This window comes from Dama dama, chromosome 9 (assembly GCF_033118175.1).
Source record: "Dama dama isolate Ldn47 chromosome 9, ASM3311817v1, whole genome shotgun sequence".
NCBI lineage: Eukaryota > Metazoa > Chordata > Mammalia > Artiodactyla > Cervidae > Dama > Dama dama.
In genome coordinates, this window is record NC_083689.1 from 46716544 (window position 1) to 46729672 (window position 13129).

Here is a 13129-nt window from a genome sequence, read left to right on the forward strand (position 1 = left end):
TGCAAAGGGTCCCTGATGGGTCGGCTGACACCCAAATTGGTGAGGATGAATTTTTCTACTCAGTCTACTGAATCAAACGCTCATCTTTCCCAGAAACATCTGTGTAGACACACCCAGAAATGTTTTACCAGTTATCTGGGTGCCCCTCAGCCTGGTCAAGTTGACCCCTAAAATTAACATCATGGTGTGGTTATATCTGGCTTCTCACTGACCAGCGTGTTCTCAGGGCCCATCCACACCCATGGTAGCAAGTGTCAGGGCTTCTCTGCTTTTTGTGGCCAAGTGACGCTCCTGTGTCTGGTGGAGCTGGATTTTTGTATTCACTAGTGGATAGACACTTTCGCCATCATTAAAAAAAAAAAAATTATCATGCTGGCTCTTCATTGCTGCAAAGGCTTTTCTCTAGTTACAGAGCAGTGGCTACTCTTTAGTTGTGATTCAGGGTTTCTCATTGTGGTGGCTTCTCTTGTGGTGTGGGCTCCAGAACATGCCAGATTCAATTCTGGTGCAGGGGCTTAGTTGCTGAGGCATGTGGCATCATCCTGGATCAGGGATCAAACCCATGTCTTGCGCATTGGCAGAGGCATTCTTTACCACTGAGTGATCAGGAAAGCCCTAGCACTCACTTTTTGAAAAGCCTCACCTGATCTTAGGGGTGTCACCCCCCTGACTCCCCCAACCCGAGGATCAGCACCCTGATTTTGGACAGTGTGAATATGTTCTCTGTTACTCTGTCCAGTCATGGCCCCCAATCCCATGTGGCCAGGGCAGCTGAGGTGCGTAAGTTGTCACCGATTTCTATATCCATGGCCACATGTGACTGGTGGGGGTCCCACTGCTTCCTCTGACCAGAAAGTCCCAAACTATTGTGAGGCATCACTGTCCCAAGTCATCCCCGGCCCATGAACCTGGGGGATCCTGAGGTGATGAGTTTCCAGGGCTTCTGTAACAACTGTTTATCCCCTGAAGGGACAGCAGCGACAAGGCCCAAGAGGCTACAGTGAGCTGGGGGAAGCTGAGGTTGCAGGGGCCTGGCCACATGGCCAGGCAGAAACTGCCTCCACTGAACAGGAAACATCTTCAGGTCCCCCAAAGTCACCCTGGGGCCTGTGGACACATTACCTCACAGGGCAGAGAAAACTTTGCAGGAGGGATTAAGCTAAGGCCCCTGAGATGGGGATGACCCTGGATTCCCTGGGGGTCCCAGTGTCATCACAGGGTCCTTATAAGAAGGGGGCAGGAGATGCTGTACTACTGTGAGGATGGAGGGAGGGAGGGGCTGCAAGCCAGGGATGCAGTACCTCTAAGAGCTGGAAAAGGCAGGAGTAGGTGCTTCCCTGGAGTCTCTGGTGGGACTAGCCTTGCCCACGCCTATAAGAGCCACAGAGTGGGACTGAGGGCTCAGACCACCAAAGCCCTGACAAGTTGTGGGTGCGGACAGAAGCTCTGAGGGTCCAGGCTAGGTGGCTGGGCAGCAGAGGAGCCAGGATTCTCCCAGCTCCTGAGCCTGGCTTTGGCTCGGGAGAAAAGCCAGCCATGACCACTCCACCAGGGGTGGAGGGGCTGCTGGAGTTGGGTGGGTGGGACCAGCTCTCTTGCTTGTACTGCTGGGGCCTGATCATCAGGAGACCCTGCCTAGGGCCACGGGGAAGCCACCCACCATCCTTCCCACTCTCTGGCCCGGGGAGATGATGAATTTGAGGGAGGCTCCTGGCACATGGACACAAAAGCTCTGGATATGGACGGACACAAAGCCCTAGGCCATACTCGCCTGACACGCTTTATTCGACGCCACCCACAGAAGCCTCCTGCAGCCTCCTGGCTCCCCTCAGGGCTGCAGCGGAGGGGCCTTCCTGGGGCCTGTGGCTTCCTGGGCAGTGGTGCTGCAGCCTCCATGGGGCAGTGCCGGTCCTCAAGGCTGTGTGCTTTGACTGAACTTGGGAGGACCGGGTCAGCCAGCCTCCCGGGCTGGTGTCCTCAGAGGGAGCCGGCAGTGTGACCCGGCCCCCGGAGGTTCCCAAGGCCACCACCACCCCGCCAGCAGGCCACCACAGCCCAGGGAGTCCGGACAAAAGAGGCAGTGACCCGGGCCTCTCCGGACAGTCATGGCCACAGGTGCAGCAGGCACGGGACAGGTCTGGTGTTCACAGGCCGCACCGGCCGTGGCTCAAGCCTCCAGGCTGATGGATGGGCTGTGGCGAGGGTGCTGGCCAGGTTCAACTCAAGCAGCAGGGTCTCCCTTCGCCCAGGCCCTCCGGCTGTTGGGAGTGGGGCAACACGACTCTGCTCGCCTTGCTCTGTGGAGGCTGCCACGCAGGCTGGCAGGAAATGCACCTGGTGAGACCCAGGCTCGAGGGTGGCGCTACCCTGGAGCCTGGCCCGAGTCTAGCTGTGAGCAGTTAGTTCTCCGTCCATGGTGCTGACCACTGGGCTAGGCCGGGTCGGAGACAGCGAGGTCTTCAGGTGCCGAGGCCCGAGTTCCCGTCTGTGTGCAGCCAACAGAAGGTTCGCAGCAATGGAGACGTCTGGCCCCCACGGGACCGTGAGTTTATTGCGGGTGAGCTGCGCCCAGCCGGTGGGTCTGGGGAGCCATCCTGCGCTGCCTCTGGGAGCGCTGACACGGAGCCTGGGACATCACCCCTCATGGGCACAAGTCGGAGGCGAGACTGTTCCACACAGGTTTCTCCAGTCCTGGGGAGCCTTGCAGGCAGCCTGGTGGCAGTTGTCCTGTGTGCGGAGCTCAGGGCAGTGGCCGTGGGGACCAGGCTGGCCTGAGTGCGTCGTGGAGCCACCACCTGAGCGGGGGCCTCCCTGCGGACGGGCCGGGCCCTTCAGAGAAGCAGATGTGGGGGGTCCGTCAGGCGAGCGGCTGTCCTTCAGCCGAGCTCCTGTGGCCCAGGGGAGGGGGCACGCCAGGGCAGGGTGAGGGCCGAGTCTGAGGTGGCCCCATGCGGGCGGGCTGGCAGGCGGGGCCCCTGCAGAGACAGATTGGGTGGCGTGAGTGCCTGGCCAGCCCAGCGCTGCCGCCACAGGCACAAAAGGCCCCAGGCCTGGTGGCACCTGCTCTAGACATGCTCCATCTCCGGGTCCTGGTCAGGCTCCTCCTCCTCCTCCTCTTCGTCCTCCTCCTCATCAGCGCCCGCCCTGTCCAACGGTGCCTCACCGTCCCGGGCCAGCTCCTCCACGTGGGCCAGCATGTCGGCCATCAGTGCCTCCTCCAGCCGCTTGCGGACTTGCTGCACCAGCTCCTCCTGCTTTCTGGGGACACAGGGACCCAGTGGCCAGGGTTTCCTGGTCTCAGACAGACCCCAGCCCCACGCTGTCCCACCTACAACTGCTGTTGCCCCTCCCCAAACTAGCTTTGCCGAGTGGGCCGCAGTCAACCTGGGCCCTCCCTGCCTCCTCCATGCCTGCCCCCTCTCTACGCGGACAAGACTTTCTACCATCACCAGCCCATCCTCGGTGCCCCCACACTGATGGCCAAGAGCGCCCCCTCCAGGCAGGACCAAGGCCACAGTCCCACCTGGGCCCTGTGGTCCCCACCTTGCTGACTCTATTTCTCCAAGTGGTGCTTTAAACGTCACCGACTCTCACACAGTTGCGTCTTGACCTATCACTTCTGTCACCTCCTGCCCACTCCCTCCATGTGACGCCTGTGTGTGTGTGGTCTAAGCGGGGTCCTCACCTATCATGGGGCTCCCCTCTCGCCAACCCCCAGTACTCCAGGTGCGGCTGCTCTGCTGTGCAGTCTCCTGCCCACCCCCCACCCAGGGCCCCTTGAGGGGCTCACAGCCCAGCAGAGAAGCTACTGCATGGCCAAGAGACCTGGCCTCTCTGGAGCACACAGCCTGTGGGGAAGGAGGAGGAAGGGGCAACTACCTGATGTCCTCATCAGTCACCATAAAGGCCTTGCAGAGCGGCTGGGCTGTGTTGAGCCACACCCCCGGGTTCTTCTCCACAGCAGCTGAGAGCTGCCCGGTGATGGGCGTGGTGCTGGTGTGCAGGGCACTGGCGATGGCCGACAGCAGTGTCTCATCTGTGCAGCCGGGACCCACTCCTGCTGGGCATGGGGGACAGTCACTAGCCTTGCCCTCTCAGCCCTTCTACAGGTTCGTCCTGAACCTCTCTCTGCGGGTGGGCAGCCCGCGGTGACACAGGAGCACAAGCTGCCCTTGCAGTGACAGCAGGGAAACCAGACCCCCAAGGCTTCTCAGGACCAGTGACTGTCCCGTCCCCAGGGTCAAGTGCACCCTGGCTGGCCCCAGGCTGGGGGAGCCAGAGCCTTGTCCCTCCTGTCCCCTGCTCCCCCTGTGGCAGGTCACCTTGCAGACCCTTGGGGAGGTCCATGGTCTTCACCAGCTCCTCTGCGATGTCAAAGGCATTCAGGCCGCTCAGCTTCTTCTCCCAGAAGAGCTGCCACCAGACACATATCAGGCGAGGGGATTCCCAGGCCACCCGCCCCCACAGCAGGCAACACAGGGGCTGGGCTGGGGTTTCAGTGTGACCTCTGACCCCACACTTGCTGGGGCTGTTTGCACCCCAGGGCAGAGAAACCCCAACTCTGTTTCTAGCAGGATGAACACCCCAGACATCAGACTTGCTGCTTGTTGGTCTGTGGTCCCTTCACCAGGGGGTTGGAGGTCAGGAGGCCAGGTCTCCACTGGGGCTGAGCCACGGGCCTGAGGCCCTGGGCATGCAGTGAGCATGCACCCTCAGGCTTTACCTTGAGACCTGGGAAGGCTGTCTAAGGGGTGAAGACCTAAATGGCGGGGGGGGCACACAGAGGTTTCTGACCTGTTACCCGGAGGGCTGCAGCCCACATGGCACCGAGGGCACTTCCCACAGTGGGACCCCTGCCCTGTGGGTCTCCCGAGCGTCTCCCCTGTGCCAGCCATGGCCTCCCGACCCGGGCCAGCACCCCCATACCCCGCTATCTACCAGACGTTTGTAAACACAGGTGAAAATGTGATAAGTCTTGGTTTTTGGAAAACAGTTCACAACACTGCATATGTGAAACATCATTGACCTGCTTGTGACAGTGGCAGCCCAGGAGGCCCCTTGTGTGTGTGTGGCGGGGGGAAGGTGGGGAGACTGCTTCCTGTGGGACTGCACTCCAGGATGATGGCTCCTGATCACAGTGCTGGGGGCCCTAGGCCCACCAACTGGGCTCTGAAGAGTGGCTCGAGCTCCAGAGCCCACCTGGCCCAGAGCCAGGCCTGCTGCCGCGAGCAATCAAGGTGTGTGCGCGGGCTCACCTGCCGGGGCTGCTCCACAGCCTTCTGGGGGTCACTCTTCACCTTGTTGCTGGGATGGTTGGTGATCTTGGTCACTGGCTGCTTGAAGATGGATGCTGTTTGCCTGACTGGGAGGGCCGTGTTCAGGTCAGGCTTTCCCTGTGGAGATGGGATGGGGCAGGTCCTCAGAGGGCCTTCTTGTCAGTGAGGAAGCTGTGCTCCAGGGCTTCAGGGTCCCCAGCGGACCCCCCAGCACCCCTGAACCAGAGGCAATGCTATGCCCAGGCATGGGCTGATGTACTGCCCTTGGTGAGCTTGGTTGGGGGCTGTGGACACACATCTGCCCCCTCCTGCCTCATGGTCCCATTCTCTGCAGAGCACGGGCCTGGCGCCCTTAGCCACCTCTGTCCTGCAATCAGGGCAGGGGCCAAAGTCCCTGAACACTTGTTTACTGGAGACTTGTAGACACTCCAGGTGCCAGGTGCCCGGTGCCCAAGCACAGACCACAGCTGGGCCTCCCCTGGGCAGGTGGCAGGCGGGTCCCGATCTTCCTTCTGCTTTTCCATAGCCGCCGAGTCTCCCCCAAGGAGCAGCCACGTGTCTAACTCCAGGATGGGGCGGGGGGGAGGGTGGTGGTGGCGGCGTGAGCTCCCCGCCCCCCAACTGCCCCCAGCAGCAGCTCCCGCGGGCTCACCTTGACCTGGCTTGGGGAGTCGTAGCGCACCCGCTGCCGGCCCTTGTTCACCTTGCTCATTAGCATCTTGCCTGTGCGGAAGTCAAAGGTGCTCAAGTCCATGGAGCCGCCCAGGTAGCGCGCCAGCTGAGGCTTGCTTCGGAACTTCTTCCCGCTTGGGCTGCGGACACAGAGGGGTCAGCGGAGGCCAGGCACCCACTCCCCCAGCACAGCAAATGCCAAGACCAAGAGCAGGGACAGACGCCCCCGCCTATGGCAGGATGGGGCCAGCCCTGGGAGCCTGGCTGACATTTCCGGAACATTCCTGAAGCAGACCATGTTGTTGGGAAGCCTGAGCCCTGGCTGTGAGGCTCTGCAGCTCTGCACCCTGCACAGCCCGTGGACCAGGCCAGGCCTCTCCTTGCCTCTCAGAGCTCACACCGCAGGTGACCAGCATGGGACCCTGCACCAGTAGTAAGGACTGGTCACTGGGGACAAGGACAGGTGCAGCCACTTTGAGAGACAGTCCAGCAGTTCCTCTAATGGTTACAGAGCAAGTCTACCTCTAAGTATCCAAGAGGAACCATGACACACGTCTACAAAAACACTGATGCCTTGTCACTCACAGAAGCTGACTTACACTGGCCAAGGGAAATGGCCTGGATGTCCCCTGACCAGGGAACCTCACTCAGCCACGAAAATCCCAAGAACTAGTGAGTTGTACACGTGAAGCCTCCAGCAGGCCTGGCACCCATCCAGAACATCCTTGCTGCTCTCTGTGCCTGCCACTCTCCATCTGAGGCTGATGAGGGCTGCATTTTGTAGACCTCCCCTGAAGGCCTTTAGTCTGAATTCATGCCAGCGCACACCTGCCCCCTCCAGGTGTCCCTGAGTACTGCAGACCAGCAACAAAAGCGGGCAGCATGGAACCCATGCTGAGTATCAGCTGGGCAATGTCAGCTCTGCCCTCCACACCTCCCACCCCAGGGTTCCAAGGCCGCCAGGGACTCTTCTGGAAGATCCGCTTTTCCCTTACTCCCTGTGCTGGCTGACGTGAACAGAGTTCACGTCCTGACTCCAGCTTCATGGGCAGAGGCAGGACTTCGACAAGCCCTCGCCCTCACCCACTGCTGTCCTGCTCACACAAGGCCAGGGAAACAGAAACCCAGGCTGCAGATCTAGGGCTGGGGAGCAGGGGTGTGGGGCAGAGGTAGTTGAGGCCTAGGGCTGTTTCTGGAAGAGCAGAAGGGTCTAACTCTGACCATGGTGATAGCTGCACTATGTGTGATCTGTACGCTTTACCGCGTGACAGTACACGTCTCCCACCTCAGTAAAGCTGTCACAATAGTGAAAGTGAGGCCAAGTAGGTGGGGGCTGCCAGCAGTTGGAGAGCTAATGGATCAGGTCTCTTCTGGGTGACAAGAACGTTCCAGAACTATAGTGGTGATGGCTGCACCATGTGTGTGAATGTCCTAAAAACTGCTGATCTGGACACTTTTAAAAACTGAATTGTGCAAAACATGAACTATATATCCTTTTTAAAAACAGTTTTTGCAGGCTGGTATTGGGACATAAAGATGTCTGAGGTATTTTATCCAATGAAACAAAAAAAATCTTCTAGATTTGGTAAAACCTGACATACAGAACAAGAGTGGCCTTTCTATGGAACAAGGCCAGAACGGTCTGCTACCCCGGGGAGCAGATGGACAACCAGAAGCCAGATGGAGGGACCCCTGGAGGAAACACTGGGGTGTTGTGGGGGTGGGAGCCAGTGCCCAGCGTGGACACAGGGCTGTAGGAGGGGTGAGGAGTGGGCAGCAACCCCAGGCCTATAAGGGGGCTTGTGACCCAAGATGCCTGGTGAGGCCTTAAGAGCAAGACACAGCTGGTTCCAGCCAAGCCGAGGTTGCTGTTCAGGGAAGGGGGCTGACCTGCTGAGCACCACCTGCTTTCCTAAGTGTATTCCCACCTTTAAAATGAGCTCTGAAAGTCCTCTCTGTTCCACTCACCCCAAAGAGTGATGCTAACTGCCAAGTCCTCAACTTCCTGCCTGGACTGTAAATGACAGCCACAGCTGTAGCCAGCTGCTTCATCCTCATCTCCCAGTCCTCAGGGCCCGGTTGCCAAGCTGGAGGCGGGTGTGTGTGTATAAGCCCTCCCCAAGTATGTGAGGTGACACCACCTCTCCTGCAAAGAACACACTGTCTCCCCACCACTCTGTGGACCAGGACACCGAGGGTCCATGTGCCTAGGGGCCAGGCTAGGATCCAAGGGCACCTATGTCTGCTATGTCCTGAGAGCTGCCTTCCCTCTGCGAGAAGAGTACCAGGGAAATCCACGTGCTCCTGCCCAAGCACTTGGCTCCACATCAGGGGCTGAGAAGGCCAAGGACCCATATCCGAGAGAACACTGAGGGTTTCCTATCACAGCCCCCAGACTTCCCACTTCCTGGGCCCAGGCAGATCACCCAGACCAGAGGCCTGGGAGAGGCACTGGACCCCACACTCTGATCCTGTCTCAGGCCCTCACCTCTCATGGGAGCTGCCTAGTCCCACTCTGGAGGCTTTCCCTACCACCAGATCTCAGTGCTCAGGACCAGGGCCTTGGAGTGGGGTGCCACTGTCGGAGGCCCTGAGAGGCTCCCAGGTAGGGAGCAGGTGGGGACGAGACCTAAGATGATGGCAGTACGGGCTCTTCAGCCACTCTGGCCATGGTTCAGCTCCTGAGCCTCCTCACAGGCTCCTCCCACCGCCTGGACACTCCTCCTGGCTCCAAGGCCCGGCTCGGCTCTGGACCACCAATCCAGACAAGCCCTCACTGACCCACCCCCAGCTTGGCTAGGCACCCCGTCATTCACCCCTCACAGACCCCTGCATCTCTGCGTATGTCATCACCTGTAACTATGAAAGCAAGGGGGCACTTGATGACTGGGGCACCAGCTGTCACCCAGGAGAGGAGACCCAGGTCTCATTCCCAGCTGAATGGCCAGCAGTTGTTACAGAGGCGTCTACCAAATTAACAATGGATTAAAGGCACAGAGACCTGCCTCAGTCTTTGGATCTAAAAGGAAGAAGCAAGCACACAAGTGTGCTTGGAATTACATGAGGGCACATGGTTCCTAGCCAGAGGCCACTTCAGGTACCTGGGAGGACAGAACCAGGATTCAAGTTTTCTAAAGAGCCAGCCATGCAGTCGGATACAGTGAAGGGGAATATACATACAGGTCCCTAAGAGATGCTTATCATAACCCCACCATCTCCTGCTTGACCTTTCAAGACGACAGCCAATCACGGTGTACACTGGAGGGCCACCAGCGCTTTTCCAACGCGAGATCCTGAGCTTGTCCCGGGCGAACTGCCATCCCTTTCCTGCTCACTTCCCTCACTCCTCCCAAAAGGCGACTAGCAAAGGCCCAGGACCTGCTGCACACTCCTCACCACCTGGCAGGCATTCAACACGTGGCAGGTGTCCTGCCTGCCTGCCTCCCTTTCGCCAGGGTCCTGAAGCAAAGGGGAGGGAGCCATCAAGGCCGGCTCAGAAACAAAGCGTCTTCACCAATCAGGAAAAAAAAGGAACAGAAAAGCAAACCGCAGGTGGTTGACGGTCTGGGGCTGGGCTTCCAGCCTCTTAAGGATTGTTTCACAGAGGTGTGGGTCCTTTCTACCTAACCCGGGCCAAGGGCAGGTCTCCCTCTAGTTTGGGTATGGAGGGTTCACAAAGGCTGCGTTCCCGGTCTGGCGACCGCAAGGGCCACTACCCACGGTGCCCAAGGACAGAAGGGCGGATCTTAAAAGACACGCAGTTTGGAGCCCAGTATCCCTGGTAAGGGGCCAGGAACCTGCATCCCTAGGCAGCCCTCCCTGGTCCCCCAGAACCAATGCTGCTTCCGGAAACCCTGGCTCCCCACCCGCCCAGGCTGCGCCCGGCCCGGGAGAGCCCCACGCGGACCAAAGGGACAGCCCAGCCCCCACCCCCGCCTCCCAGCGGCATCTGGCTCGAGCCGGGGTGCCCCTTGCCCAGCCGGCCGCTTCGCTGCGGCCGCCGAACAAAGGCCTCCGCGCGCCCGGGACCGGTTCCAGGGCCATGCGGCCGCGTGGGAAGCGCAAGCGCACTGAGACAGGGCCTCGCCGGGCACGCAAGCGCACCGGGCTCGGCCCAGCCGGGCACGCACGCGCAATGGGCAAAGCGCCCGCCGCGCGCCGGCACGCACGCACGCATGCACACACAACGCACGCGCGGGGCCCAGGCCGCGGCCCGGGTCCGGGCGCCCAGGCCGCCGCAGAGGCCGCTGGGAGGCGCCCGTTGGGGCCCTGCCCGGCCGGCACGTTCATTCACCTATAGTAAAAGACATCCCTGTGGCCGGCCGACAGCCCCGACCTTCTGGGCACTTCTTCCCTCTCCCAGCCCTGCGGGAGCGCCGGGCACTCCCACCTCTTCCGTTCCATCGCGCCCGGGTCCTCGGCCCGCTGCCGCCGCCGCTGCCGCCCGGACCCCCGCTCGCCGCCGCCGCCTTAGCTGCCTCCGCCGCTGCCGCCGCCACTTGCCGCGGCTGTTCCGGCCCTCAGGCCCCCACCCTCCGCCCCCAGCCGGCCGCGCGCCGGCTTTGCCGCCCTCTCGGCCCCCTCCCCGCGCTCGCCAGCCCCCGCTCGGGGGGCCCGCTCCGCCCACCCGCCCGCGCGCGGGGCCCCGTGCTGCGCAGGCGCCGCGCAGGCCCCGCCCGGACCGCGGCCTCTGGCCCCGCCCCTTAGCGGCGGCTCCAATCAGCGTGCGTCATGGAGGCGGGGCCTGCGGCGGCGCGCGGCTTGTCTGCTATGCGCGTGCGCTTTGGGCCGTCCACGGGTTCTTCTTAGGGCCAGCTCCCCGCTGCTCTGCTTGAGTGGTCTTTTCCCCGAACCTCCTCCGCGGTCCCTCTGGTGTTTCGGGATGCCAGTCCAGTGCCGGATTGCCATCCTGCTGCTCCCCTAGTCTCGTCATTGGCATCCACGTCTAGGCGCATTGTAGGTGACCACCCACCCCCACAACCCAAGGCCCACCGGAGGCTTTAATGACACCTCAGAACCGAGGCGCCAGCCCCTTCTTCCGTCTCCTCCTTGGTCCACCGCTTTCTGTTTCCGTGGGCTCTAGGACCTTCCTCGGAAATCTCCCGTCCTTCTTATGTCCCCTCACATTCCTCCTCATTGTCCTCCTCTGCTCCCCCAGGGCTGAGCCTGGGCGGTCCAGGTCAGGTATTTCAGAAAAGACTTCAGAGTGAGTGGCCGAAGCTGTGGTCAGTGCCAGGAGTGAGCTGGGCCTCCCGTCAGGCTTTTCCGGGCTTCCGGCCCCTGGGGGATGGGAGGATGCGGGTGGGAAGGGTATGGGCTCCCCCGAGGGCAACCAGCTGGGTCCTCACGCCCTCAACTCCGTGCAGGTGCAGCCCTGGGTCCCCCGGTCCCTACTCTGGTTGGAGGCGGGGCCTGGGCGGAACCCCAAAGATCGCGGCAGACAGGTGCCACTTGTTTATTTAAAGTCCCCGGGTAAGTGCAACTTACCGTCCCTTTCTCTTCTGGGTTCCCCAAGGCGGGTAGCTGGGCTGTTCTCCCACAAAAAAAGGGCAAGGTGGCCGGGCAGGCACCCTGATGGGCGAGCGGTCATCCCGTTACAAAGCTGGTTTCCAGCATTGGATGCTCCTGTGCAGTTCAGGCCCAAACCCAGGCCTCGAGGATCCTGGACTTCCAGGGAGGGCAGTGCTGGTCACTGTTGTATTTTCTCCCAGCGTGTGTGACTTCATTTTTCTTTTTAAAATCGTAGTTGCAAATATAGACATGTGCATTGTAATCCGTGGAAGCACGGGTGAAGACATTTAAAGGAAAAAGTTGTTATCCTACCTGCCGCTGGAGCCCCCAGCCCTGCTTTTACTTCTCTTGGGTGCACATCAGCTGGAATTACTAGGTCACCTGGTGATCCTGTGTTCTTAATTTTTTGAGAAGGGCAAAACATTGTTTTAAGCTTTTTATTTGTATATGATTTTCAAAGGTTACTTTGCTTTTGCAGTTATTACCAAATATCAGCTGTATTCCCCTTGTTGTGCAGTACATCTTTGAGCCTGTCTATACCCAACAGTTTGTACCTCCCACTCCCCCGCCGGTATATTGCTCCTGCCTCCACTGGCAACCACTAATTTGTTCTCTATATATGTGAGTCTGCTGCTTTTTAGTTATATTCACTAGTTTGCTGTATTTTTAGATTCCTCCAATGTGAGATAGCATACAGTAACTTTCTTCATCTGACTTAATTTTGTTATTTTTTATGGCTGAGTAATATTCCATTGTATTGATATACACACAGAGACATCCATATATACCACATCTTCATTATCCATTCATCTGTCAATGGACATTTAGGTTGCTTACATGCCTAGGCTATTGTAAATAGCCAGAGCCGTAAATAGTGCTGCTCTGAACACTACGGTGCTTGTATATTTTTGAATTACTATTTTTATTTTTGTTTTGTTTTTTGATATATACTCAGGAGTGAAATTGCTGGATCTTATGGTAGTACTATTTTTAGTTTTCAGAGGAACCTCCCTGCTTTTCTCCACAGTGGCCGCACCAATTTACATCCCTACCAACAAGGCAGTAGAATTCCCTTTTCTCCACATCCTCACCAGCATCTGTTATTATTGGTAGACTTTTTGATGATAGCCATTGTGACAGTTGTGAGGTGATACCTCATTGTGGTTTTGATTGGTGTTTCTCTGATGATTGATCATGCTGAGCATTTTTTCATGTGCTTACTGGCCCTTTGTTTAATTTTTGGAGGAGCAGCCAGGCTCTTGTCCACTGTGGCTGTGCCTTTTCTGTTTCCCACCGGGAGTGAACAAAGGCTTTGATCTTTCTACACCTTCCAGTGTTAGTCTTCGGTCTTTGACAGTCACACCGACTGGTGTGTGGTGTCAGATCACAGCGTCTGACATCAAGAACCAGCCCCGCCAGCCTCTTGCCTCTCAGGGAAGCTGACCCCAGAGCATTGATAGTGGGCCTGTGGGTGCTACTTGGCCCAAGCCAGGCCCCTGGGATTGTCTTTGAGGGACTGTCCCAGAGGCCTGACCAGGAGGGTGGCTGACCCAGGGTGCTGGTGGCAGATACAGAGGGGAAAGGCCAGGAACACTGCATGAGAGGGACAGGAGCTGGCCAACTCTTCTTTTGTTGGGTGGGTGCTGGCTCTGTGAAATGAACTCTGTTTG

General features: G+C 59.0%; 1 protein-coding gene across 4 annotated transcripts; it reads right to left on the reverse strand.

The window, feature by feature from the left end:
- Positions 1-1761: 1761 nt before the first annotated feature.
- Positions 1762-10461, reverse strand: MBD3 (methyl-CpG binding domain protein 3). 4 transcript variants are annotated; one of them, XM_061151252.1, is made up of 7 exons: positions 10339-10461; positions 5929-6088; positions 5256-5393; positions 4323-4413; positions 3880-4057; positions 3061-3258; positions 1762-2975 (listed from the first exon to the last, which is right to left on the reverse strand). In XM_061151252.1, the coding sequence occupies exons 1-6, from the start codon at positions 10350-10352 to the stop codon at positions 3066-3068; spliced, it is 774 nt and encodes a 257-aa protein (XP_061007235.1). In that variant the 5' UTR covers positions 10353-10461; the 3' UTR covers positions 1762-2975; positions 3061-3065. The 4 variants fall into 4 exon arrangements, with proteins under 4 accessions (XP_061007235.1, XP_061007232.1, XP_061007233.1 ...); XM_061151249.1 differs by having other exon boundaries at positions 10243-10420; XM_061151250.1 differs by having other exon boundaries at positions 1762-3258; positions 10243-10422.
- Positions 10462-13129: the final 2668 nt, after the last annotated feature.